This window comes from Sturnus vulgaris, chromosome 5, assembly GCF_052056855.1.
Source record: "Sturnus vulgaris isolate bStuVul1 chromosome 5, bStuVul1.hap1, whole genome shotgun sequence".
NCBI classification, from domain to species: Eukaryota; Metazoa; Chordata; class Aves; order Passeriformes; family Sturnidae; genus Sturnus; species Sturnus vulgaris.
The window spans coordinates 54,502,758-54,527,485 of record NC_142247.1 but is presented as its reverse complement, the minus strand read 5'-3'; the positions used below and the strand labels follow the sequence as shown (position 1 = coordinate 54,527,485).

The window sequence follows — 24,728 nt, the reverse complement described above, 5'->3', positions numbered from 1 at the left end:
AAATCTGCAGACGCACATATGGGGATATAAAAATATATCTACAGTTTTAGATACTAGAATATTCTGGGAAGCTGCATAGAAATGCATCTAAATATACTTAGCAGAACTGTTTCTAAAAGATGGGGAAAAGTGATGGACATATATGATGAATAAGACCACCAGCTTAACAAGAAAGCAAAGCTGCAAAGTACATGCAACGTTGGGAAGACTTTGCCATGGCTTTAGGATCAAACTATGTTTTTTGGAGCTTAAGACTGTAATAATGAAAAGAGTAAAAGGAAAATTGATCTTTAGGCACTGTAAAGTTTAGGCTTATTGATGTTGAGGGAAGCCCTGGACCACCTACTATAGCTTTTACCTGTGTTCAGGGGGCTCTGTATACTAATGAAGAAAAATTCCAGCAAGGACTTTTGATGAGCATAAGGGCGCCTCCTCTCAAAAAGTCCTTGAGCTGGAGATTATTGAAGGCTAGAACAATGTGTCAGCACATATGTTTATTCTTCCACTATTCCACTATGAGTCAGAGCCAGAAAAGGACTATCAGGGAAGATGAACCTTTGGTCAGACCCATAACGGCTGTTCTCCAGTAGAGATTCCCTTGCAACTGGAAACCCAGTGAGCTTGGTTATGAAAATTTAATTAAATGACAGCTGGCAGGAAACTTTCAGCCACAAATGTGGGAATAAAAAAAAAAGGAAGACTATTCCAAATAAAAATATAGAACTAAATCCTTCTGTAGAGATGAAAAATAGTATCCTTTCCTGTCATAGATAAAATTTTATTAGAAGAAAAGAGCTTTGTCCATTCTAGACTTCAATCATAATACTAATATTGTAATAATAGGCCTTTTTCTTAGTCTCTTCAGTGACAAAATGCAACAAATAATTTATTCCTTGAATTTTTCATTTTTCATTATTAGTTATCAAAAAAACTTGTAGAAGTGATTGCTGCCCGTATGTGGTCTGAGAAGTGATGGTGAGAGTTTTCATCTCTTTGTGAAAATTCTGTGAAATCAGCCAAGGAATGAATTTGTGTTCAAAATCCACTGTAACTGCCTAGGGACATGCTGCTTTCCTGTAATGAACAGGGCTTATTTCTGACAGAGTATTGGTATCTATCTCTTAGTGAGATGGAACTCTGCATATTACATTACAATAATTTTTTTCCAGTTGCATCCTGTCTGTGATTTATGGTATGTCATTTAAGTCCCGCCATTCTGGTTCATGCTTAGAAAGGAGGACCCTGGCTTTGTAGACAGAAGTATCTGACGAGAATTGAAGAGAGAATTTGACAAATATTCTGAAAATAGTTTGAAGGTGCTCAATGGGAAAATACCAGGAGTCTGGGGTATAATTAAAATATTTTCTTGTCCCCTCTATTGCTAGTCACTAAGTTTAGCACTTGAGAGAAGCTGGGCTTCTTCCTGGCTGGCTCTGAAAATAAAATCTAAGTTATCTATTAAGACATGATCTTGATAATTTTTCAGAATTTTCAACTTCAGAAGGCAGCACTATGTGCATGTCCTTGTGTTAGTTTTTTGATAGGTCCTTGCCTGTTTAATTTCACTGCCACTGTCTCAGGGACCTAGACTGACTGCAAATTCTCCAGTGCCGTAGGCATAATTTCACTGTTTCTTGTTAAAAAAACTTGTCTGTTGGCTTTGATTTTAAATCAGGCTCTCACTGTGCCCTAGTGGAGCTTGGCATGCAATGCCAATCTGAGGCATGCAACTTGGAGGAAAGTGTAGCAACACTGTGAGAGCAGGAATTCAATTTAAGAAGTCCCATGTGGGATTGCCTCTGGACTTTTGTCATCTGTAGCATTGCCCTTCAGCTTCTAAAGGACTAACCTGAATCTAACAGCCACACAGATGGTTAAAGGTGATTTATAGGCTATTAGTATATTATTTTCCAATAAAAAATCATCATCAAAAGAAGCCGATCAATAGCTAATCACATAGTCTTGTGCTCTTAATGCCCCTTTTCCAGACAGGATTTTACAACCAAGACTTGCTGCTGGAATCTCTTTAGGGCCATGATAGATGCTTTTCCTTCTTGAGTACTTTTGGTCTTCACTACAGTTATGGTGGTGAGGAGACTAAGCATTCCTGTTCTGTTTCCCATGTGACAGCATAGGACAGTGTCTTTCTCATGGGATGGGGGGAGGTATGGTGTGTAACAGACACGGGGTCTGTGAAGCACTAGAAGTCTTTTGTAGGTATTATCATCCAGAGGGAGTTTCCGGAGAGTAAGACTGTATTGTGAATGTATTTTTTGGAGATAGGAGATTAAATGAGAAGTTGAAGACCCTTAGAGTCCCATTTCTGGTCATCTCCTCCCTACCAACTGTCATCTCATGCTTCATGTTTTTCTTCCTATGCAAGAGATAAATTGTAAGTCAAGTGAGTAGAAGTTTCACAGGAGAGGAAAAATTGTGAAAGTCTAAGTGGAAAATTGTTGCTGTTTTGGTAAATAGTTAGCTGTAGAACGGCGGTAATAAAACACACAGCATCACGGTCTCCTCTCAAGACAGCAAAGGGACACTTTATTGTAACACTGCCTTCCTTAAGTACACTCACTAGCTAACCCAAGAACAGGACACAGCTCATTGGTCAGAGCAAGCAACACCTCTTGCAAGATGTTCGTACTGTAAACAGTACAATTTCTCACAGTACACATTCTGTAAATAATAGCAGGTGCATCTTTGTTTGAGATTCTTTCCTTTCTGTTTTTCTCCAAGCTTGTGAGAAAGCTTGTACTTCTCAGGCAGTCCATGGGAAAGCTTTCCTGTTTTCACGCTTTCCCAGGCTGTGCATCCACAGAAAATGGCTAAACTTTGGTTACTAGGTCAGTTATGCACTATGTAGTTGACTTCATATGGAAAACTTGCCAATGATTAGTTTGTGTATCAAGAAGTAAAACTGTCATTGTGAAAACATTTTACAGTTTTACCAAAACTCAGATGAGTTATGTTTGGACACTGAGATCTTTATGCATTTGCCCAAGGAGCCCAAATCTGAAGCCTGAAGTTGGAGCATATCTTGCAGATTGTACACAATGTCTGGTATGGGTTCCAGCAGACCTCGTGTGCTCATGCCACTGTGTGGAAATGCACGAGCACAGCAAGGTCACTGTCCCTGACTTGTCTTCTTACATCTGTAAACAGCTGTTCTACACAGCAGCTTGTGCGTCTTAAACTGGTATATGAATATAATGTTGCTTTCTTCATTGGAATTTAATTTATTTTCAGACAAGCTATCAGGAACGGTATTCTGTAGTTAATTTCTTTTTTCCCTCCTGTATTCCTTTTATTTTCATTTTTTGGCTACTCTGTTCTAAAATAAGTTAGTCCCTCTGCAAGAAACAAGCACAGGAAAAAAGAGGGCAGAAGTTATTTGCTCTCTTCAGACCTGTCTCTTGCTTTTTACTATTTGTTGTGGTTTAACCTCAGCTGGCAGCTAAGCCCTGCACAGCCCTTTGCTCATTCAGTCTCGCAGCAGGATGGAAAAGACAATCAGAAGGTTAAAAGTGAGAAAACTCATGGGCTGAGATAAAGACAGTTTAAAAGGTAAAGCAAAAGCTGTGCACACAAGCAAAGCAAAGCAAGGAATTCATTCACCACTTCCCATGGGCAGGCAGGTGTTCAGCCGTGCCCGGGAGGGCAGGGCTCTGTCCTGGCCTGGGGAAGACAAACACCACCACTCCAAATGTCCCTCCCCTTTTTTCTCCCCCCCAGCTCTATATGCTGAGCATGACATGATATGGTCTAAAATACCCCTTTAGGCTCTTGGGGTCAGCTGTCCCTGCTGTGTCCCTTTCCAAATCCTTGTACACCCCCAGCCTCCTCCCTTGGGGCGTGAGGCAGAAAAGTCCTTGGCTCTGAGTAAGCACTTCTCAGCAATGATGAAAGCATCCCTGAGTTATCAACATTTTTCTTGTCCTAAGTCCAAAACATGTATTGCACAGTCCACTGCAAAGAAATTAACTCTATTCCAGCCAAAACCTGCACACAATTGAAATGGATTTCCTTCTTTTCCATCTCTCCATCGCTGAAAACTTTCGAAATGGTGGGAAAGGGATGCTGTCTCTTCAAACACTGAATCCACTGGAACTTTGTAAATATTTGGCTGCTTATGATCTTTCTAATGTAGCGAAAAATATCCTCAAAGTTGTAGTATTTTGGCTGCTAACAGAAATCAGAATATGAAAAAGTAAAAATTTTAATACTTAAATTTCTAGTAACTTTTATTGAATTCTTCTGGGATTTGAAAATATGCATTTGACTTGAAAATTTCAGTGCAAACTCTCGTAATAGGTTTATTATGAAGGATTTGGAAGACCCTTGCTGCTTTCCTTTTTCTTATAGCATAAGTATGTATTTCACTGGGGAAACTTCTTTAAATAAGCAGAACAAGAAAGTTCTTTGGAAGTCTGGAGAATAAAGGATTCGTTCCTATTGCTTTTTTTTCCCACTTCAAAACTTGACAGTGATTAATCATAAAGCATTGCAAAAAAAGGTGTATTATTATTTTAGCAGTAGGCATTTGCCAAAGATTTTGTTTTAGGATCAGCACTATTATTTGTGCATTATACTGAACAATGAGTGATTGTAGCACATCTCTCTAGTCCTTGCTTGCTTTGTTATCTTCTCTTTGTCTTCCATGTTTTCTTCTTTTTTTTATCCTCATTTGCTACTTTTGTCAAAAAATATAGAATAGATTTTTTTGTTACTTAAAGGTGGAGTTTCTTTCTCATGAGTCCATGGGGCTAATCATATATCTTTATTCAAGATATAACCCAGAGTAAATTTAAGGACCTTCATTTTCCCCATTACATCTTTTGACAGATAGTATATTTCAGAATTAATTAATTTTGAAAACATGTATTTCTGTATTTTTCTTTTATAATGTGTGAGATACAAGTGCTCTATGAATAATAGATTTTTGTCTGGTATAATTTTTGATAGTGAAATCTTTTGGGAAAAAGAAAAACATAATGGAGGATGCTTAAAAATGTTACATGTGATGAATTGTCTCAAATTACTGAAACCACATGATCAGATGAGTGTATGGACAGAGAAAAATCCTTCAGGCACTTGATAAGATACTTTGTTCATCAAAGGTCTATGTGGAGGAGATGCACATGGAAATAGGCTTTTATTTCATCTTGTATTAACAACATAATAATGTCCACTATTGTGCAATGCTCATAAGAGCAATTTTGTACTTGGTAACTATATTTTTTGTGTCATTGTTGGCTTGTTTTTTCATCTCATTCTCTAAAAAATATGGTGGATCTATCAAACCTTGTATTAGAAGGGGGTGAAATGCAGACATCTTTTGTCAGTTACTATATACCACGAATACATAATCTATGACAAAGCAACCGTTGTATTCAATTTCTTTTACAGATAATGGCGATTTATTGTAGTACAGGTATTATTTGCATGAAAAGAGTTAGATCTGGAGTATTCTAATATTAAATCAGAAGGAAATAAACCTATAGAGCACTTGGAAGTTTTCATCTCTGGTAAAACAAAGAAGAGTTCTGCTGTGTGGCAAGGATTAAACTGTGGTGGTCCAACCACCTTCCTAGTGTTTGATCTGTTTTCCATGTCTTAAACCTTTCTTCCCTTTGATAGCTACGTTAGTAGAATTATCTAGATTTCCCTTGTACTGTAGTGTTAATTCTGAAGAGAGTTGCATCCATTCATCTGATGTCACTGAGCAGCTTGGCTGGGGTTGTGTGAAATCTATGTTTTCTAGCTGAGACTTTCCAGGTTTTGACTAAGAAAAAAACCTCTTCTTCCCACTGGCTGCCATTCTTTCCAGGGGATTTTGCATTAGCTCTGCACTTGCATGGATAGAGCAGGTTTTTCTCCCTGCATGGATAGCACCTTTCTTGCCATGTTTTTCTGATCTTGATGTTATGTAGAGCCTTTGTTCCTTTCACGATGTTAGTGAAAAAGAAGACATGTTTCTGGCATCTGAAAAAAGGATAGGTAGGGTTCAATCCCGTCCTAGTACAACTACTGATAGACTACATAACATTTGATTCTGTTTGCTAGTCCTTTCCCAATAAGGGATCCTCACTCTTACAGAAATAGTTATCTGTATCAGATAACTCATCAGATCTCCTATCCAGAATCCTTAGGATATGTCTGCTGTATCATTTACAAGGTAGGATTAATTCTGAAGATTGATGTGATATTTGTGTCCTCAAACAAAAACCAGATGTGAGTAATTAGATACTCAAAAGTAAACTCGCTTGTATTTCTGCAATTTCTTTTATATGCCAAGGAAGCTTTCCTGTCTGGCCATCCCAGAGCCTCTGGCAGTTGCTGTCGGAGTGCCTGGGCTGGGTCCGAATCGCCTTTGCAGGGGGCAGTGTAGGATGCCCTGCTTCGTGCCCTGTGCTCACTCCACAGTCAGACAAGGATTCCTCACCTTTTACATGCCGGGTGCCCGGTCACCTGGCAGTGGCACAGGTCCCCATGGCCTTTGCTGTGTGGAAGGCTGGCACCAGCTCACTGCCTCTTGCCTCAGGCTCCTGCCCCCAGAGCTCAACCTGAAGCTCTCTCTGCAATTGCTCAGGGAGACACCTGCACTGATGCATGCACATGGTATCTTTTGTGCAAGAACAGGCACCTACCTTTTCAGCATTTATTATACTTCAGAATTAAAACTGTTTCAGTGCTTTTACTCTTGTCCCAATGTTTCTACATTGTTGTTACATGCCTTACATGCCTGTGTTCAGTTTGCAATTTCTTTGATTGCACGCATGAACACGTGTTCACTGAACACTTTCCAATGGCTTCTTCCTTCAGCTATAAATTCTCAGGCCTATTGCAGCTCTCTGAGGATGGCTCCTGGTTAGTAATTTTTGTCCCAATGCTTTTTTTTTTTTTACTCTAGACCTTTATGAATTCAGTTAATCTTTTATCCCGACATGCTCCAAGAAATGGACAATTAGCTGATCTGCTCACTCCTGAACTTCTTCTCAAGAGATATTTTGCCACTTGTTATTAAATGCATAAATACAGAAGGTTCTTGGTATTAAATGCATAGAGACAAGGCAGCAAACTTTCTTAGATCTACGGGATCTGTGTGGCCAACTTGAATTCAGTTGCATTTTAAAAATTAAGCTAGACTTCTGTAAGTTTATATATGTGCACATCTGCAGAGTCACTAACTCCTTCATTTTACTGCTGTGTTATAGAAGAAGTATTGCTGATTCTTAATATCACTGTATTTTCAACTGGTGTAAAGAAACATAAAATCTGAAGCAATATATAAGATTTAGCTTTATTCTCTCAGTTTTTTATTACCCACAATGGTGAGATATGGTCAGCAGATAAACTTCCTTAATATTTTTAGATCCTAATTGTGTTTTTACCCGTGTCAGCTCTCAAAGAACTTTCAAGTCAGATAAATAGTTAGGTGCTAACATCAAAATAGATATATATATAGATATATGAATTTTGAAAATGTAAGTTGCAGCCTAGATACTTAATGAAATAAAAGCTAGCCTTCCTAATTTTTAATGTAACTTGATAACAAAACTTAATAATATACAAGTTATTGTGCTTGGAAGAATGAGGGAGGTGGATGTCTATTTTTGATTAGAAAGGTGTAAGCAGACTGACTTGTTTATAAACTGAAGTTAGAAACATTAAAAATTAAATCGATTAACAGGATTTTTTTTTCTTTCAGGAAAGATGACTATAAATAATTTCAGAAATTTTTACAGCACTGTGGGACAACCTTCATACCATAAAATGATTTTATTTTAACGATGTACAGTTCAGCTCACATGGAAACCATTTGATCCAGACATTACAGAGCAGCATTCTTTGACTCACTACATATGCAACCACCCAGAAATTATATTTCCATTATATTGAAAACTCTGATACTAAAAAGAAATGAAAAAAAATACTGAATTTTTGGTGAAATTTCAGAAATACACAGGGAAAATAAAACATTTCTTTCTCAAGTATTTAATTGCTTTGTCTCAGTAATGCTGACATGTTATTTTGCACTGATTTAAAAAAAAAGTAAAAAACCCTTAAAACTATACATAAAAAAATTTCCAATTTTATCTTAATATTTTAACATTTCTAAATTAAAAAATCCAACCACTGAGTAATTTCATACTTTAAAATATTTTCAAAAAAAATATTTAATTTTTAATGAAACTCTCCAAAAGTTAGGCCTTTGAAAAATATTCTGATCATCCTTGAGTGGAAGAGGCCAAGGTAGATAGTGACAATTGTCCCTTAGGCTTGAAAAATCTTTTCTCTTTTAGTCTAATTGGTGAACTGAGCCCTTTTTATATTATGCTATCTCTGTAAGGTAATCATGATTTAAAAGGAGACTTCCACTTGTCCCTGCATGGCTGAAGTCATCATGGCTCCTGATGAAAATTTCCATTAAAGTAGGCAGGAGCTCTTGAGCACCAGCTTGCAAGTGGGCACTTGAATAATGTTATCAAGGGCCTAACTTCAGTGTAAGCTATGTAGAGAATTTATGCAGTAAACCCCATTTAATCCCTGTCCATCTCCATTTTGTTGTAGGAGACTGTGAATCTATATCATATTTAATTTCTTGGCATTAGATTTACCTACAAGATTCTTTGTCAGAAGTGATCCCTTCTTGATTTTCCTCACAATTTTGTGTGTATAATTTCATATTGAGAAAACCACTGAATTATCATTTTACGGTTTCAGAAAAAGAATTAGATGACAGTAATTTTTGAGGCTATTTTACTTTGAATTTCCAACTTGAGGCTTTTTTTGAATGTCACACTCAAGCTCAAACTTCACTAGTCAAACTCAGACTTATCTTCATTAAAGTTAAGTAATTCTTTATATGCAAACCATTTTGATGGTTCAAATTACAAGAAAATAAATATTGAATTAATAGAGATAACCTAATCTAAATAACACATACCTAATTTTAAGAACAAATTCCTTATATTGAACTTTAGGGCTACAGAAATGCATGAAGAAAGAAAAAAAATGATTTTACTATATATCTTCTTGACGATAGCAAAAAGCAGATGGATTGTTTTTTTTAATACAAGAGGACTGTGATTATTTTATGACCACAAAGAAAAAGAATGCCTTCACTTCACAAAGCAGACCAAGAAGTTTCAGAAGGAGAACATTAATTACAGCTGCTGTTTTTCTTCGAAGGCATAATTAAAAGTTGGTTTCCCCTGCCTGTGTACAGAATTTCAGTTCAAAGGAGGTGACTGAATACAATCCCTGAACATTAAGAAGCATGCAAAGGAGAAGGAGGATAGCAGCCTACTATTAAAATCAGACAACCCAGGACAATTTAACTGAAAACATTTTTTTATACCACCAGTAAAATATTTAAAATAAACAAGGTGGGGAATGGAATAAAAACTGATAAAGAGGTCTGCAGAGAGCAAAATATCCTAAAAGAAGAGAGCTTATTTTTATTTAGAAAGAAATGTTTTAACAAAATTCTGTCCTTCTTGTGGTGGACTTCCTTTGCCTGCCTTAACATATCAATAAGGATTGCTATCAGGTGCTGTGTCATCTTCATGATCTTCTATGAACTATTGTAGATTGTGACTTGGGACCTATACTTGGAAGCAAACTGACATTTTTTATGCCTGAACCTTCTCTAGAATTTATTTGAATTGTCTGTTAGCATCTCAACTACCCAGAATATCAAATCCAAAACTTTGCAACTAGTTAGGCCCATTAATACGGGGAATTGGAGAGAAATGGAGGAAAGAATTAGGGCCATATTTAAGAAAATTTACTTTTAGAAGAAAATACTTTAGGTAACCACATTCCAGGCTTTGAGTTTATGCTATTACTTTTATATAAATTGGAACTGATGTCATTTTAAAAGCAAAATTTGAAAATATCTTAAAATTTATGAAATTCCTTTTCATAACCTAGGTTCCCCAGATCTTTAGAAAAGAAAAAAATCCCAAAATATAGAGGGTATTCTTTCCTCATTAAGAATGAACCTGGCATGTAGCCAGAAAACAGAAAATCACAGTGTATTTATTTTTTCATATTATGCCTCTACGAGTTCTAAATCTGCAAGTAGCAAGAACAGTGGCTCCCCAGAGGGAAATATTTATATCCACTGTGATCATAAAAAGACATAGCTATGGAAGCATTGCAACAGCTGACCAGTGGAGGCTTATTTCAATTACATTGTTTTGGAGTTTAAGTGGGAATCCCATATCCTTTATGAAGTAATTATCCAGGGAGTCACTGTGGAGAGGAAACATCCTCTCTCACAACCTTCTAGGATTCATTCTTTTCAGAATTTTTTTCTGAGTGGTTAGATGATTTTTATCCATTCATAAACATCCCCACTAGACATTTTTCTTTTAGCCTTTCACTTTCAAGAAAGTGAAAGTTGACTTTCAGTTACACAACTAGCACTAAAAATCAAAGAATAAAAAATATGTTGTTTGTAGGTTGTTCTGTTTTTTTTTTTTAATCTGAAAAAATAAAAAATCGGAAGGTCTGGAAATGGTGGGAATATACTTTGAAGTTATTTTCCATCAGATGCTGGTGTTAACAGAATCTGTAGCACTACATTTGGAACTGTTTCTTCTGGGAGGAAGAGAAAAAGAAAAAAACAGAAAGAGGATATTTTACTTTTCAGAAAGGAATTGCAAAATAGCATATCTCTCCTGTTTCATGTCACCTCAGAAGCTAACTAATAACTGAAGCCAGTAGCCAGTTGTCTCATGTAGTGGTAGAGCTCGATTATTCTCTCTTCCTTTTCTATTTTAGAATTAGCATCTGCTTTGACCACAATGTAAGGATCTGTGTGAGCACACGTGCTTGTGAAATATGCATACATAGAAATGTGAAAAACAGGTTCAAAAAGAGTGGGTGAGTTGTATTTATCAGAATGCTGTGTGTTCATTCATGGTCTTGCTTATTGCTTTCAATTTTTTTTTTTTGCTAAAGTAACAATAAACCCTTTGCTAAAAAGCCTTTCTAAAACACTATGATAAAAAAGAGAGACTTTGATCTCCTAACAGCTGTTAATTTTGAGTAAAAAGGCTCATAATTGTACCTGACATGTTAGTGAAAAAGCATCACCAACCTTGTGCAATAAAAAAATCTTTGTCATAAATAATAAGGGATTTTGGGGAGATGCAGTTTTACTTAAGTGAAGGAAATAAGACACCAATATATGGGTTTGAAATGCAGAATGTTTTTGCCTGTTCAAAGATTGTAACAAAATCTCTCATCCTCCATTATATTTAAGTGTACTGCATATTAAGTGCCACTTTTGTCAAATTAGAATAAATTCCTGTTTATATTACTTATTTTAGAAAATTATTTTCTTTCTATTACCCTACATCAAAAAGTACTGCCACTGGCTGAAGAATTAACTGCCTTTGCAGAAGTAAGTCAGTGAATTTTTTGCTGAGGTATTTGGTGCTCTTCTGGGGAAATGAAAAGCTGCAAGAGTTTGGTTTGTTTCTGTAGTGCAGGTAATTGTGGCTGCAACAAAAGAGGTGCACTGGAATGGGATTTTATTTAACCAGATTTGGACATGAATAGCAGGCAAGATGCCATAGCATTGGCTTTGGTGGAAGCACAGAGCATGCTGAATGCTCAGGTTCTCATTCATTAAGCTAAACTACCCTGAAGCCTGCACAGCACCATCAGTGAGAGTATCATTTCTTGCAGTAGTTAAGTAAAGGTAGCTCTGGACAAAATGCATGGCTGCTTTCAGACCTCCCAGCAATAGCACTTTGGCATTAAGAAAACATTTAATTTTGAATTATTACTTGAGAAATTTTATCTTCAACTTACAATTATGTCTTCCTAGGTGTCACTCCCTGTTGACTCATACTCTAGAAAATTATTCTTAAGGGAATCTAGGGACACATAAGAGGATGGCAGGTTGTTTTTTGTTTAAATAATAATTGCTAGAAGTGACTGATTATCAACACCAGTAAAAGTCCCATGCAGAACAGTTACTTAGCTTATTTTTCTTTAACATTCTGATTTCTTACCATCCAAGTGCAAGAAATAATGAACTCTCTGCTTAAAAAAAATGATCTGATGGATTCACTAAGTGACATAACTATTCTGATTTTTGTCAACAGAACTAGAGTTTGGGGCATCTTGTAATTTTTAGTATCCAATAATTTTCATATTCATCTAGGTTTTGGCAATTGGAACATTCTTTCAATATCACTGGGTCCAGATTTTCAAGACTTTCAGTATAACAAGTGGAAGGACTGGAAGAGGAGGAGAAATGCACTTGTGTTTCTCCTTATGTTCTTCTGTGCCATGTCATATTGTCAGAAGTGTACAGTCTTCTGTCAGACAGAGGCTCTGTCTGCCTGCAGCAGCACCCTGTGGGTCTCACAGGAGTTTCTTGATGAGGCTTCTTCTGAGTCTCTGACATCTGTTCTCTTACTAGGAATAGGAACTTATCTGCCTTCACATATTTCTGTAATGATTTTTGGAAACTTTCTACAGACCTACATTAAAATTTTGTTAGCCTAATGACGAGTGACCTATAACTCATAGTAAAAAACGACATGTGTACTTGAAGGCAGCTGAGAAATTCCTGCCAGGTACGACTGGATCCCAGACATGGCCTGGTTATTTGTCCTGAGCTTTTCCAGGAACAGTGTGATTTGTGATGAAGCTACATTAAATACTTGACTTGCAATGCTGTGCACTGGGTCAGTGAGGTAAACCTCCTTATGATAGCAAATAGATTGTCAAAGTGCATAGCTTGATCCCTTCCCTATTACAATGGTGAGGCTACTTATATTTATGTGGGGAAATAGTTTAGAGGGTAAAATGGTTCTGAGTAGTACAATTCAGGTCCCAGCAGTGATCACTTGAACTGAAAACTGTCTTCAATTTCTCGATACAAAACCAGGGACCATTCTTACATATCCTACTTAGCTGATCCATAATGTAGTGCTGAATCTTAGCTGGGGTGGGAGGCAAATCATCCCTTGTATTTGCATTGAGCTTCACCATTCAGTCTTTTTTTTCGGGAAATTAATTTTGTTTGTAGAAGTTTTCTAGCAAGTCTGCTTGCTAATTTCCAAATGCACTTTTAATATCTTCTGACACACAAGTTCATATAGTCAAGTATTTAATGGTTTACAATCAGCATAGCATCTTGTGACTTCAAAACATACATAGTCAAAAATCATTATTTATTATTATAAATATTATTATGTTACCTACTAAAATTATGCAGGTACTACTTATCTATTTTCTTTTCCATTTGTCTCGTTGTTGTGAGACCACAAAAAAGGGTTATTTATCCACTGTACTGACAATATCTTCAAAGATCTCACTTTTTTTTCTTTTTTTTTTTTGTTTGGTTTGGTTATGTTTGTTTGTTTAGTGATAACCTGCTGTGTTATACAGAGTAGCTGTAAGCAAAGCAAGCCTAGCCTGAAGCAATTTTTTTAAGATGTGATTTTTATCTCAACATAGACAAAAACATATTGTTGTAGACCAAGTCTGATTATGTCTCTGTTTTTAAAAGCACATCAATTTCCAGCTGTAACCATGGTGTGGAGTGGCTGGACTGAGCCCCTTATCAGGAATAAGGCAGCTCCTGCCTTGAGCCTGATTTCCAGTTCCCACCTCTGCTTTCCTTCCCTTTATCATCCCATTGCCCCAGCTGCTGGGTATGGCATTTGATAGCTGCCAGACAGAAGACAAATGGATACTTGTCATCATGGACACAAGGTAGTTCATATTGACTGTTCTCTTCCTCCAATCAAGCTCTGCGCTGACTGAGGACAACCTTGGCTTTACAAATCTGAAAACAGGTGAAAGAGGCTTAGCAGAATTTGGTGGTAAGACTTAATTTTCCTCTACTGCAACCGAAGAACTACTTTCCTTCAGTGCCCTCTTAATGTCTTTGAAATGTGTCATAGATGCAAACTCCTAATTTCATCTCCTGTGTCATATATGAATTAAGGAATGGGTACCATAGCAGTGGGTACAATTACTGATGTCTGTTTGTAGTAGCTACCTGAACTGTGTCTGGCTGACTCCCTTCTTTACCTCAGTAACTTTTAGTGCAGCACTCTCTGAAGCCTCATCATACATCCTTTTAATTGATGAGGCTTAAACACATAATTTTCTCTTCAGTAAGAGGAAAGTTAGCTCTCATTTCCTTATACAAATGTTACATTAATCACCATTTTAGCCAAGGGAAATTTAGACCAATGCGTTTTTTTTTTTAAAATACATCCCCAGACAATGAAGGATCTTAGAAACCAGCAACAGAGACAAGCAGTCATCATGCCAAATCAGTCAGAAATGCTGACGGAGTGAAACACAATTTATTCTTATAATTCAGAGCCATAAATTCTCTTGAGACCTTAGATGTCTGAACTATCTGCCCTTTGGCACTTCTGCAGCAAATAGTAAATCCATTGGTATCACGTATGAGACATCTGTTCTCAAGCCCTATTTATTCTTGATTTGGGGAAATCTCTCTTTTGTTCACACTTGATGAGATTAATCCTAACTACTGGCCTTAAACGTGTCCTTTTACTACCTCTGCAGCCTATTTTGGAGGAAAAATTATTCATTGTTTAGTTTGCTGGCTCATAGGCATTCTTTTCCTAGGCTTATCTCTCTCTGTCTGGGCACTTAGCCCAGGCTGTAGATTTCAAAGGCAGCAGGGTGCCAAGAGGTTAGACACTATAATGTTGTGAATACCTTTGTGGATCCAGAAATTCATCATTAGCTGAGAATTGATATCCTGTTATTTGTTTGAGCAAGAGTTGTATATATGCAATATATAGGCAAAGATGTATACAAAGTGTTTTGTGAGTTTGAGATAGCATATACAATTAATTATAAACGTAGCAACAAGGGTGAAGTGCATTTTATTTTGTTCCTGGTAGTACTTAACACATTCTTCAATGCAGAGATGCCAAGATACACAGTACAGTCATGACTGAAGTAGCTGCTGCAATGATGGAATGATGTTTCTTCTACACTATTTTCACTGAAAATAGCCTTTTTAGATACTGCAGTTCTTCATTGCTTGATATCCATTTCACACAAATTGTAGATGGATGTACGTACTTTATTATATATATGCATTTTGCAATATTTGCATTTGATTTTTATGTGGGTAGAATGATTTTTTTTTCCTTAAGGGCCATTGCATGAGTAGAAGTAGTTGAAAAATGCACTTACAAAATGTATGAGGTAACAAATTATTCCTTTATATCATTTTTAGGATCTGTTTTACCTTTTGTGCTGAATGACTTTGGGGACAGCTCAGAGCTTGGCTTTTTTTTTGAGCATTTAACATTGCATTTTTTTAACATTGAATTTCTGGTTGTTAAGTTTACAAGATATCTGCTAAATATTTCTCTTCCATTTCAGCCCTGCTACTTAAGAAAGAAATTAAAGGACTTTGAAGTGTCTATCCCTATAGCCTAATATCAGCTTAAATAATTGTTTAAAGCTTTTCACAGTAAAGTGTTGCCATAAAAAAGTTCTTTCTTCCATTTTATAGCAGATAAGAGTAAATGATTTATATTATATTGCACTATTATGCACTATTTATGGATGGTAAAGACGTATATGCAAACAATTTTTTTAGAAATGGCAGGTATTCTGATGTGAAAATATTTCTTTCATGTAAAGCAGAGAATTCAGGACAAGCCTGCACTATAAAATGAATTTCTCAATCAAATAAAAAAATAATATAACATCCCAAGTAATTGATGCATAACTGAAAAAGGTTATATACTTGCCTTCGACTAAAACTTGGTGATGTAATTTGAAAGTTGTTGTTTTTACACTTGCAGTTGATAACTCTGTGCTTCATATATGCCTGTGAAGTCAATGTGATTCTGCAAAGACAGCACAAAATCTGATAATGAATTCCCAGCATTTTCTAAATATCATGTAGAATAGAATAGAATAGAATAGAATAGAATAGAATAGAATAGAATAGAATAGAATAGAATAGAATAGAATAGATTTCACTTGGAAGGGACCTGTGATGATCATGTAGTCCAACTGCCTGACCAAATCAAGGCTGACCAAAAAGTTAAAGTAGGTCATAAAATGCATTGTCTTAGCACTTCTTAATCACTGACAAATGATTGGGGCAGATTTGAACCATTCCTACTCATTTTTGAATAAAATAAAGAAAAATACCTTCAGACATACCTTTCTTTTGTTTCTTTCACTTAAAGATTAAATACATTAAGCTTAAGAAGGTTTACACAAGGGACCTTGGTAACATCTTCATGTAGGTCTACATGCCAAGCTTCACCTGGCTGGATCCTTATTTTTGTTCAAATCCTGTCGCTGAAGGTGTGCATCAACATAATTTGTGAAGTACTTTGGAAAAACAGAATTCTAACATTTTGATAGGAGAGACAAGATGGATGAGAAAGTTGGAAAGCCTCCCCATACACAACACAGCCATCTAACTGTGACTTCAGTTGACTAACTGCCTTTAATGCAAAGAAACGCATTTATCTCAAATGATATTATACATCAGAAGATAAATACCAGCATTAATTAAAAATATAACATCTCTTTTAAAACACATTTTCATGTGTTGAAAACAATCTTCATTGTAGAAGTATTTAGATGTAGGGATGCAAAATGTACAGTTTGCTTGTGTTTGTCTAGTAACTTGTCACATTTGGTCAGAGCTAAATGTTTTTTCATTTCCTTAATTTTCTGAGTTTATTAGTGATTAGATTCTCCACAATAGGCTCTAATGGTTGGAATAACAGCATTAAAGAGCAAACATTGGCAGGCGTTATATGTAGTAATGAGAATCAGGCAATAGTTTTTAGAGAAAAAGTAATTAAAATAAGCAAATCAGCAATCAGAAAGATCACCTATGATATTGGAAACTAGTAGCAATATGGACTCAGTGATTCATGAAACAGGATCAAGGATTTTTTCTCTTGCATCCTCAAACACAAATAACAGTGTTGTAATTGGAGAACAGAGCTTGCCCTGAACTGGTCTATGAAAGTTATTGGAAATCACTGTGTTTCTATAGAAATCAGCCCCTTTACTTGGCAGGTAAAATATAAAGATTTCAATCAGCATCCTCTGTCAGGAAGAAATGTAAATATCATCTCTGAGTTTGTGTTCATTTGCTGATTAGTAATTTAGAATATTCAGTGTCAGCTTCTTAAAATAATTAAGACAAGTCATTTACGAATGTCGTAATAACAATTAAAAGTGATCTGTGTATTCTCTTCTACATACTCTCTGCTGACAGACTGTGTGACAGTACCTGATCCCATGAACCACATGATGAGCATTAAGTAACTGAAACTGTGGATCCATGGTTAATGCAATGCTGTGGCAAGGCTGGGTTCTCAGTTGCCATAGATTAGGCAGGTCTGCAGAACTCGGTTCAGTTGAGCCAGAGCGTGGTGCTTGACAACAGGACTCAGAATGTTGTTTAAAAAGGTACTTAAAGTATAAAGTAACAGGTAATTGTGTTATATTCCATTTTAATGCAGCATTAAATGTGTAAGCCTGTACAAAACACATAGATAATGTTACTTTTGGCTGTGCTGTTGTATCTCAGATTAGCACATTGCTTTCTCTACTTGCCTGGCTAGCTAAGAATTATTTGAACTGTGGATATTTACTGTGTTAAAATTCTTTTTTTATCCTTTCAATTTTTCCTAGGAGGTGTTTGCATTGCTCAGTCACTCAAAATCCCTCGGGAACCAAGACCAGGAGAATTTGAAAAGATAATTAAACGCTTGTTGGAAACTCCAAATGCTCGAGCAGTGATCATGTTTGCGAATGAAGATGATATTAGGTACCTGTTTCCTAATTTTGTGTTTTGAAGATGGTCTTCACAAAGATACTTGGTTGGTGGTAGAAAATAGGCTAACAAAGAATTTTCAGATTCAATCCTATGTAAAAATTCTTGGAAATCTGATAATAAAAAATTGAGCATAATTATAGAGAGTGCTTTATTCTGTGTAGTTCCAGACTTCTCCTAGCTCCTAGGAGTGCAGTGCCAATAGATAGTTATTTGGTGACTGAAAAGAAAGAAACCGATAAGAATTCTAGAAAAAATATGGCTAAAGATGAAATGAATTAACTTGTATATGACTGTATCTTGAGTTCATTATAGCTGTTGTTGAAAATGCCTTAGACTGTGAAAACTCTAGATTAATTAATGTAAGCTTATGCATAACCAAAATAAATGCTGAGTTTCTCAAGTTCTTTGTAATGAAATTTGTTTCACTGGTCATTTGTTGTTTGTTTGCAGGAGAGTACTGGAAGCAGCCAAAAAAGCTAATCAGTCTGGACATTTCCTCTGGATTGGCTCAGACAGCTGGGGGTCAAAAATTTCACCAGTCCAGCAGCAGGAGGAGATTGCAGAAGGAGCAGTAACCATTCTGCCCAAAAGAACATCCATAGATGGTAAGGACACGTGGCACAAACCTCTCATTTTCTGTCAAAGTTCAAGTACTTTAAGTCCCTTTAAAAAGAATTCAAAAATTATGTAGTCTTTGATTACAGGGAATTCAGGAAAAGCTTTCCAACCAAGTTACGTGAGTTGGCCTGATCCAACAATAATTTAATTTATCTGTTGAGATGAGGAGATGCTGAATGTGCAATTAGGCAATCCTTTAACTGTCTAATAATGATGTCACTTGGAGTTGAGAGCTTCTTAACCATAGCCTGGTCCTTCTTTAGGACAAATAAGGAGAGTATTGGATGAATGATAATGAATCAGATTATTCTCTGGGGAGGAGATTGATCTGTGTCCCGCTTTCCACTCCTAAACTTACTTTAAGATGCTACTGTATTAAGAAAGATTCTTACCTGGTGGTTAAAGTGGAAGTTGATTTGCAGTACTTTATTCCTTTGAGGGTACTGGATATAGTAACATCTCTTAGTGTCTGGATGAGTGTGCTAAACTGGTAATTGATTAGGAAAAATGAACACTATTGATGGTACATAGAGATTTTAGCCACAGGGACATACTTGTAAGGAATCTAATCCAGATGGGATGTGTTAATCATGATTTCATTATGATGGCTGGATTGCAGGAGTAAAGGCTGATGATATCAGGTTTAAGTAGGAATTTTTAGTTTTTCAACGGGTGTTATTACCTATATAAACAGAAGCAGAATTTTAAGTGTCCTGGATGTCCTTTTGTTCAACAAAGAAGTACCCCATGATTTTATGTGGCCTTGAAATGAAATCTAATCCTTAGATGCTACTATGCTCATAAAATAGTTTGTGCCTAAACCTTTTTCTTTTTCTTGTATTTATAAAAAATCTGATACTGTATTTAAATTACTGTTTTTATACTATATCATATTTTAATGCTTCTTTCACTTCTCTTCAATGTAGGATTTGATAGATATTTTCGGAGCAGAACACTTGCTAACAATCGAAGAAATGTCTGGTTTGCAGAATTTTGGGAGGAGAATTTTGGATGCAAGTTAGGATCACATGGAAAAAGAAATAGCAATATCAAGAAATGCACAGGTAACTGTGAAAGTAAAACATTATCTGTAAATTCTTTATAGGAGTGCAGGAAAGCAGCTGCTCCTTTTCATCAATTTTCTGTCTCCCTTCAGTTCTCCTATGCATATTGCTGAGTTGTAAGAAAAGTGTGACATTTTTTCTTAAATCTGAAGAAAAAATTCATGGACAATGTATGAGAAATTTAGTAGTTAATTTGCACAAATACAATGATGCTACAGATTTTATTAAAGACCGGTGGCAGTGGTTCAATTCCATTTATGTTTTCAATGACCTTCTCTCTCACCCTATCTGTAGTTGTCAATATGATTTTTTTTTAGCAAGTGTGTGCATCATGGTAATTTTTGTCCTGTTAACCCTGAAGTATATACAGTGAAAATTAAATTTCTGTTTAAACTATTGAGGTCTTGATGATAGGTCAAGTCTTGAACTCTTTATTTAGTTTACAAACAGTGTTTGAGGATGAAGGAAAAAGCAAATCAATATGTTCTTATTACTTCTCCCCATGTGTAAAAAAGGATCCTATATCATATTATAAAACTGAAAGCCTCTGTAAAATTTGAGCAAAAACTTGAAGTGATTGTCACTATTTTTTGCAAACCTGCTTGCTCAGGCATCATACCCAGATGCAATTGTCATGACACCTAATACAGCAGACACATCAGCAGCTGACTTTGATCTTCTCTATGAGATGTTGTTTTTTGCTGTTACTTGAAAAGTTTATTACAAGAGTGTTACTTTCTGTGGCTACAGCAGATTGCTTTTGTTACTTTGTGTGCAGACACTTTTACCTAATGTCAGGGCTCCTTGTGTCATTTCCTTAATTACTGCAACCACTCCCAGCATTGCTGGTTGTGACCACCGTCTATCTCTGTGAGCAGCGCCAGCAGCAGTATGCAATTTTGCTGCACTACATACATAAGTTGTCTGTGATGTGCCTTGATTTTCTTGATGGTGTCTTCCTTCACCAAATAATATCTTCCCTATGGAACATGAACTTTTTTTTTCGCTTTCTGTCCCAAGATGTCTGGCTGCTTGCTGACACTTTCATGTAGCCTTTGTTATAGGGGTGACCTTCCAAACTTTCTGCACACCAGCACCCCACTTCTCCTGGGCTTGTCAGACAGAAGCACTGTGAACTCTCCAAGAACATGCCTTCCTGCACTTTCTGGACCATCAGATTTATTGTATGTGTATTGTGCCATCAATTCAAACACTTACTGCACTTTACTTCACAAGTCACAGATACAACTCACACAGAAATATCATAGCCATGCGTTCACTCTGTCATTTCAGCAATGTCTTGTCTTCTGCCTTTCACTGCATATTTCACAAAAAAAGGGTAATATTCAGTTCCTCACTGGGCTAAATGATAGCTCATTACTCTAATCCTTTACTCCTTGGCCTTGATTCATGTAGCTGTAAATCACAGCTGGATATTTACCCACGTCTGGAAAGGGATTATTTTGCTATTACTATTTTAAATGGAAAATAGATGGGTTTTTTTAAGGTCTTCAGGTGGAATGACTGGTGTATGGTGTATGTAGTTTGGGAAGCTCTAAATGTTACCGCAGATGGTTGTATGATTTATCTCAGCCTCATCACATCTGTCAAATTGAATTACCAAGTGAAAAGTAGTGTATAAAGTGCATAGGCTGTATCTTGATCCAAAATAATTTCTAATTTGAAACAGATACCTGTATATTAAACCTCCTGTGATTTAAGGAAAATGGTAGGTGGAGAATGGGGATGACTCCCAGCACAATTTAGACTCAGAGAATTGCAAATGATATCTTGACACACCTCAGTTCATTTGTCAGGACCTCTCATACACAAAAAAAGAGGCAGCAATGAAATCCTGGCTGGTTCTTCATACCCCAACCCTCAAAACAGTTGAGTGTGTACTATGATCTTCTATGTCTGCTAAAAATTAAATAATGTCCCACTCATGAATTTATCTTTTCCTTGAGAGGCCAAAGTCTCCTCTGAAACAAGGGTGGTAAGTGAAAAAAAATGAATGAATCCCCAAATTTCAATAAGAATATAAGAGCTGTTACATTTAGTTATTTATAACTTAATATTGAAAACCTTAAACCTTGGCCTATCCTCATTGGCATTTTTCTTTGCAGTGTGTTTTCTCTGATATTTTATTTGTGGTTACTCAGTCCTGATTTTCAGCTCAATTTTTAAAAGGCAGGTGCAGGTGGCCAAACACGGGAACAGGTTGTCCAGGGAGGTTGTGGAGTCTCCCTCACTGGAGATTTCAAGAACTGTATGGATGCAGTCCTGTGCCACCTGCTCTGGGATGGTCCTGCTTGAGCAAGGAGGCTGGACCTGATGACCCACTGGGGTCCCTTCCAACCTTACCCATTCTGTGATTCTGTGCTCCTGTATTCCCATCTCTAGTCCAGAACTTGAAGATTGAACGTAGAAACACAATTTATTCTAATTTCCCCAAATTTTTATTTGGGCACTGCAGAAAATAAGATTCTCTTTGTGTTTTGCCCACGAGTCCAATTTGTAATTCACGTCACTGTCACTGTATAAGTGTTCAGGATGTGTCTGGATGTGGCACTTTGGGGTATGGTTTAGAGGTGATTATGGTGATGCCAGGTTGACAGTTGGTCTAGATGATCCTGAAGGTCTCTTCCAACCTTGATGAATCTGTGACTGTGATACTGTGATGTTAGTAGGCAGTAGTACGCTGAAAGAAATCCAAAAGCTCGAGATACAGCCACAATCTGAAAATCTCTCTCCAATGATTTTAAAAGGCAAATTGATAGGTACAAAGTTCTCTCAGGCTTGAGATGTATTTTATTACGCCTTCCTGTTTTTCTTAGGAGTTGCTTGTATCTTTTTCTCATATAACATTTGTAATTCCCAACAAAAAAACCCTCATATCCCTGTTCTCCATTTAGTCAGGTTTTTAATAGCTTTAAATTTTTGCTACCTTCGGTGAGGATGTTACTGATCTTACCCAATTTCAAGCATTTTTTTTCCCTACGAAGATACTAGGAAATGCTTCACAGTGAAAAACCTTTCTCTCTTTTCTTTTCCATGTAAAATCAACACTGGAAGCCTGAAAGAAATTTATGTTCCTTTAAGGTTAAGAATTAAACAAGGGCATAAGCCTTCTTACCTTCTTCTGTTCTTGTACATTATTGACTACTGCAGTCTAGTGTTGTAATAACATGAACTGTTTATTTGAATTTTAAAATCCTGGTTTTTTGTGGTTGCTGTTGCTCCTTATTCCTAAAAGAATTTGTGCTCTGGAGATACATAAAGTAACAAGTTTCTTTTGAATTTGTCTGTTTCTTTTCTGATTTTTGCCATTTTACAAAAAACAATGATTCACCTAAACTTTGAAGAAGTAATTTTTTTGCCACTATTGATTTGAAGCTAGCTCTGTGTGTTTCTGAACGTGAATGTACATTGATCAAATCCTCAATATTAGAATAGTTCATTGAAAAATATTAGAGATTTCTTGTTCTGACTTTTCTGGAATTAAAAATACTATCAAATTGGGCCGTTAACTTAGTAAGCATGAAATAATAATTCACTGACTACCCTTAGATAATTTTACTTGGGGAAAAGAAAGGCTTTTGAAGAGAAAACTCATTTGTTTTACTACAACAAAATGGAAGAGAAAGGAGCCCTGCCAAGATTAAACCATATGTGGAGGTTACAAGAAGCCTTACTTTACATATTTATTCAAGGTATATGTTTTCTATATTCAATAGAAACATCTTTAGTGAGACATGATCCTTTCAGAGGTCTTCAGTAGTCTTTCTATAGCACTGGAAGAATGAGGAGATGGAAAAGTTTTCACTCATCCCTGTGCCCCAGCTGAAAAGTCTAAAGGCAGAGACAGCATTAATTCACCCCTTGATTCCTGTTCATTCTTCAAGAGGAAGGGCTTGCATGATGGTTGCAGGAGATGGCAGAGACTCTGTGCCTCTTGCTCTACTTTAAATTTAAGATCCTCATATGGAATTTTTCCATACCCTCAGCTTTCCAGTTGACTCTACCAGTGGGCCAGTTTTTGGTAGCTGAAGATTTAGCATGACTTAGAAATACTGTGGACTGACCAGATTTGTCTTAGCTCCAGCTCTTAGTTGTCAGTGCCACCTTAATGTAGATTTCTAGATCTTGTCTTTCTTAAGACTACAAAAGAACAAATATTTGATAATTAAGCAAAGATATTGCAGAATATTATTTTAATAGTTGCATTGAGGCAATACACATAATTCTTTCAGAAAAGCAGAACAGTGATAGTAAAAGAAAGCAGCATTGATGATGAAGTGCAAAGAGAGAAGGGTAAGAATTAAGTGAAATCTTCTTAGATTAGCTTCTGTTACCCTCGCAGACTTCTAATATTTGACTTCAAACTAACGAAAATTTCTGAAGTCCTCTTTGTACTTGTATGTATATGTTTGTGTGTGCTTATACAAGTAGATATGTGTTTGTGTTTGTATGCTTAAGCAGATAGAAATGTAACATGAAATGAAGTTGCTTATTATATCATGTTTTAATGGGAAAAATCATAGCCTCAGCTTCAAATCTGACAAACGAAGTCACAATTCCATTGAGATGTGTTCTGGATTTTGCCCACAGAATCCCTCGAAGGCATCCATTATGGTCTTTGAACAGCAAAATGGGGTCCTTTAATAAAACACTAATGTAATGTGGTGCTTTCAAAACCTCAACAAAAATGCTAATTATAAATTTTCTTCATGTACATCTCCACAGAAGGAGTCTCCCCCTGTTTTCCTATGGTTAGAATTCTGACTACTCTGCAAACCTAATCAGCCTTTAACTGCCTATAATGTCTGACTGTGCTGCTAAAAATAAAGATGGAAGAGTTTCCAAAAGTATAGAGACCTGTGTCAATTAGCCTAATTTCAATTTGCTCTATCAAAATGAGCTGTTTGTTTCACTGAAAAAAAAAATCATGGTGCAGTATAATCAAAACCATGCATACCTAGGAAAGATATTATTTATTTTCTTGGCTAAACTCTTTGAAATTACAGTTGCCACTAAAAATATTAATAAAAAGAAGTAAAATTACTCATGTGTGTATGCAGTCACATTCTAAAACATTTATGGGACAAATTGAAAACCAGACTGTGAATCTTTTAGAGGCACACTGACTTGCTATTTTGTTTGAGTAATGGTTCTGTTACCATCAAATCACTCCTAAA

General features: G+C 36.2%; 1 protein-coding gene across 2 annotated transcripts in view; it reads left to right on the top strand.

The window, feature by feature from the left end:
• The window catches only part of GRM8 (glutamate metabotropic receptor 8), a 313,712-nt gene that overhangs the window by 126,683 nt on the left and 162,301 nt on the right, over positions 1-24,728 (top strand). For both annotated transcript variants that reach the window (XM_088165752.1, XM_088165753.1), the window contains exons 5-7: positions 17,704-17,839; positions 18,299-18,453; positions 19,393-19,530. In XM_088165752.1, the coding sequence (XP_088021878.1) occupies positions 17,704-17,839; positions 18,299-18,453; positions 19,393-19,530 (429 nt within the window). The remainder of the gene's footprint in view (positions 1-17,703; positions 17,840-18,298; positions 18,454-19,392; positions 19,531-24,728) is intronic.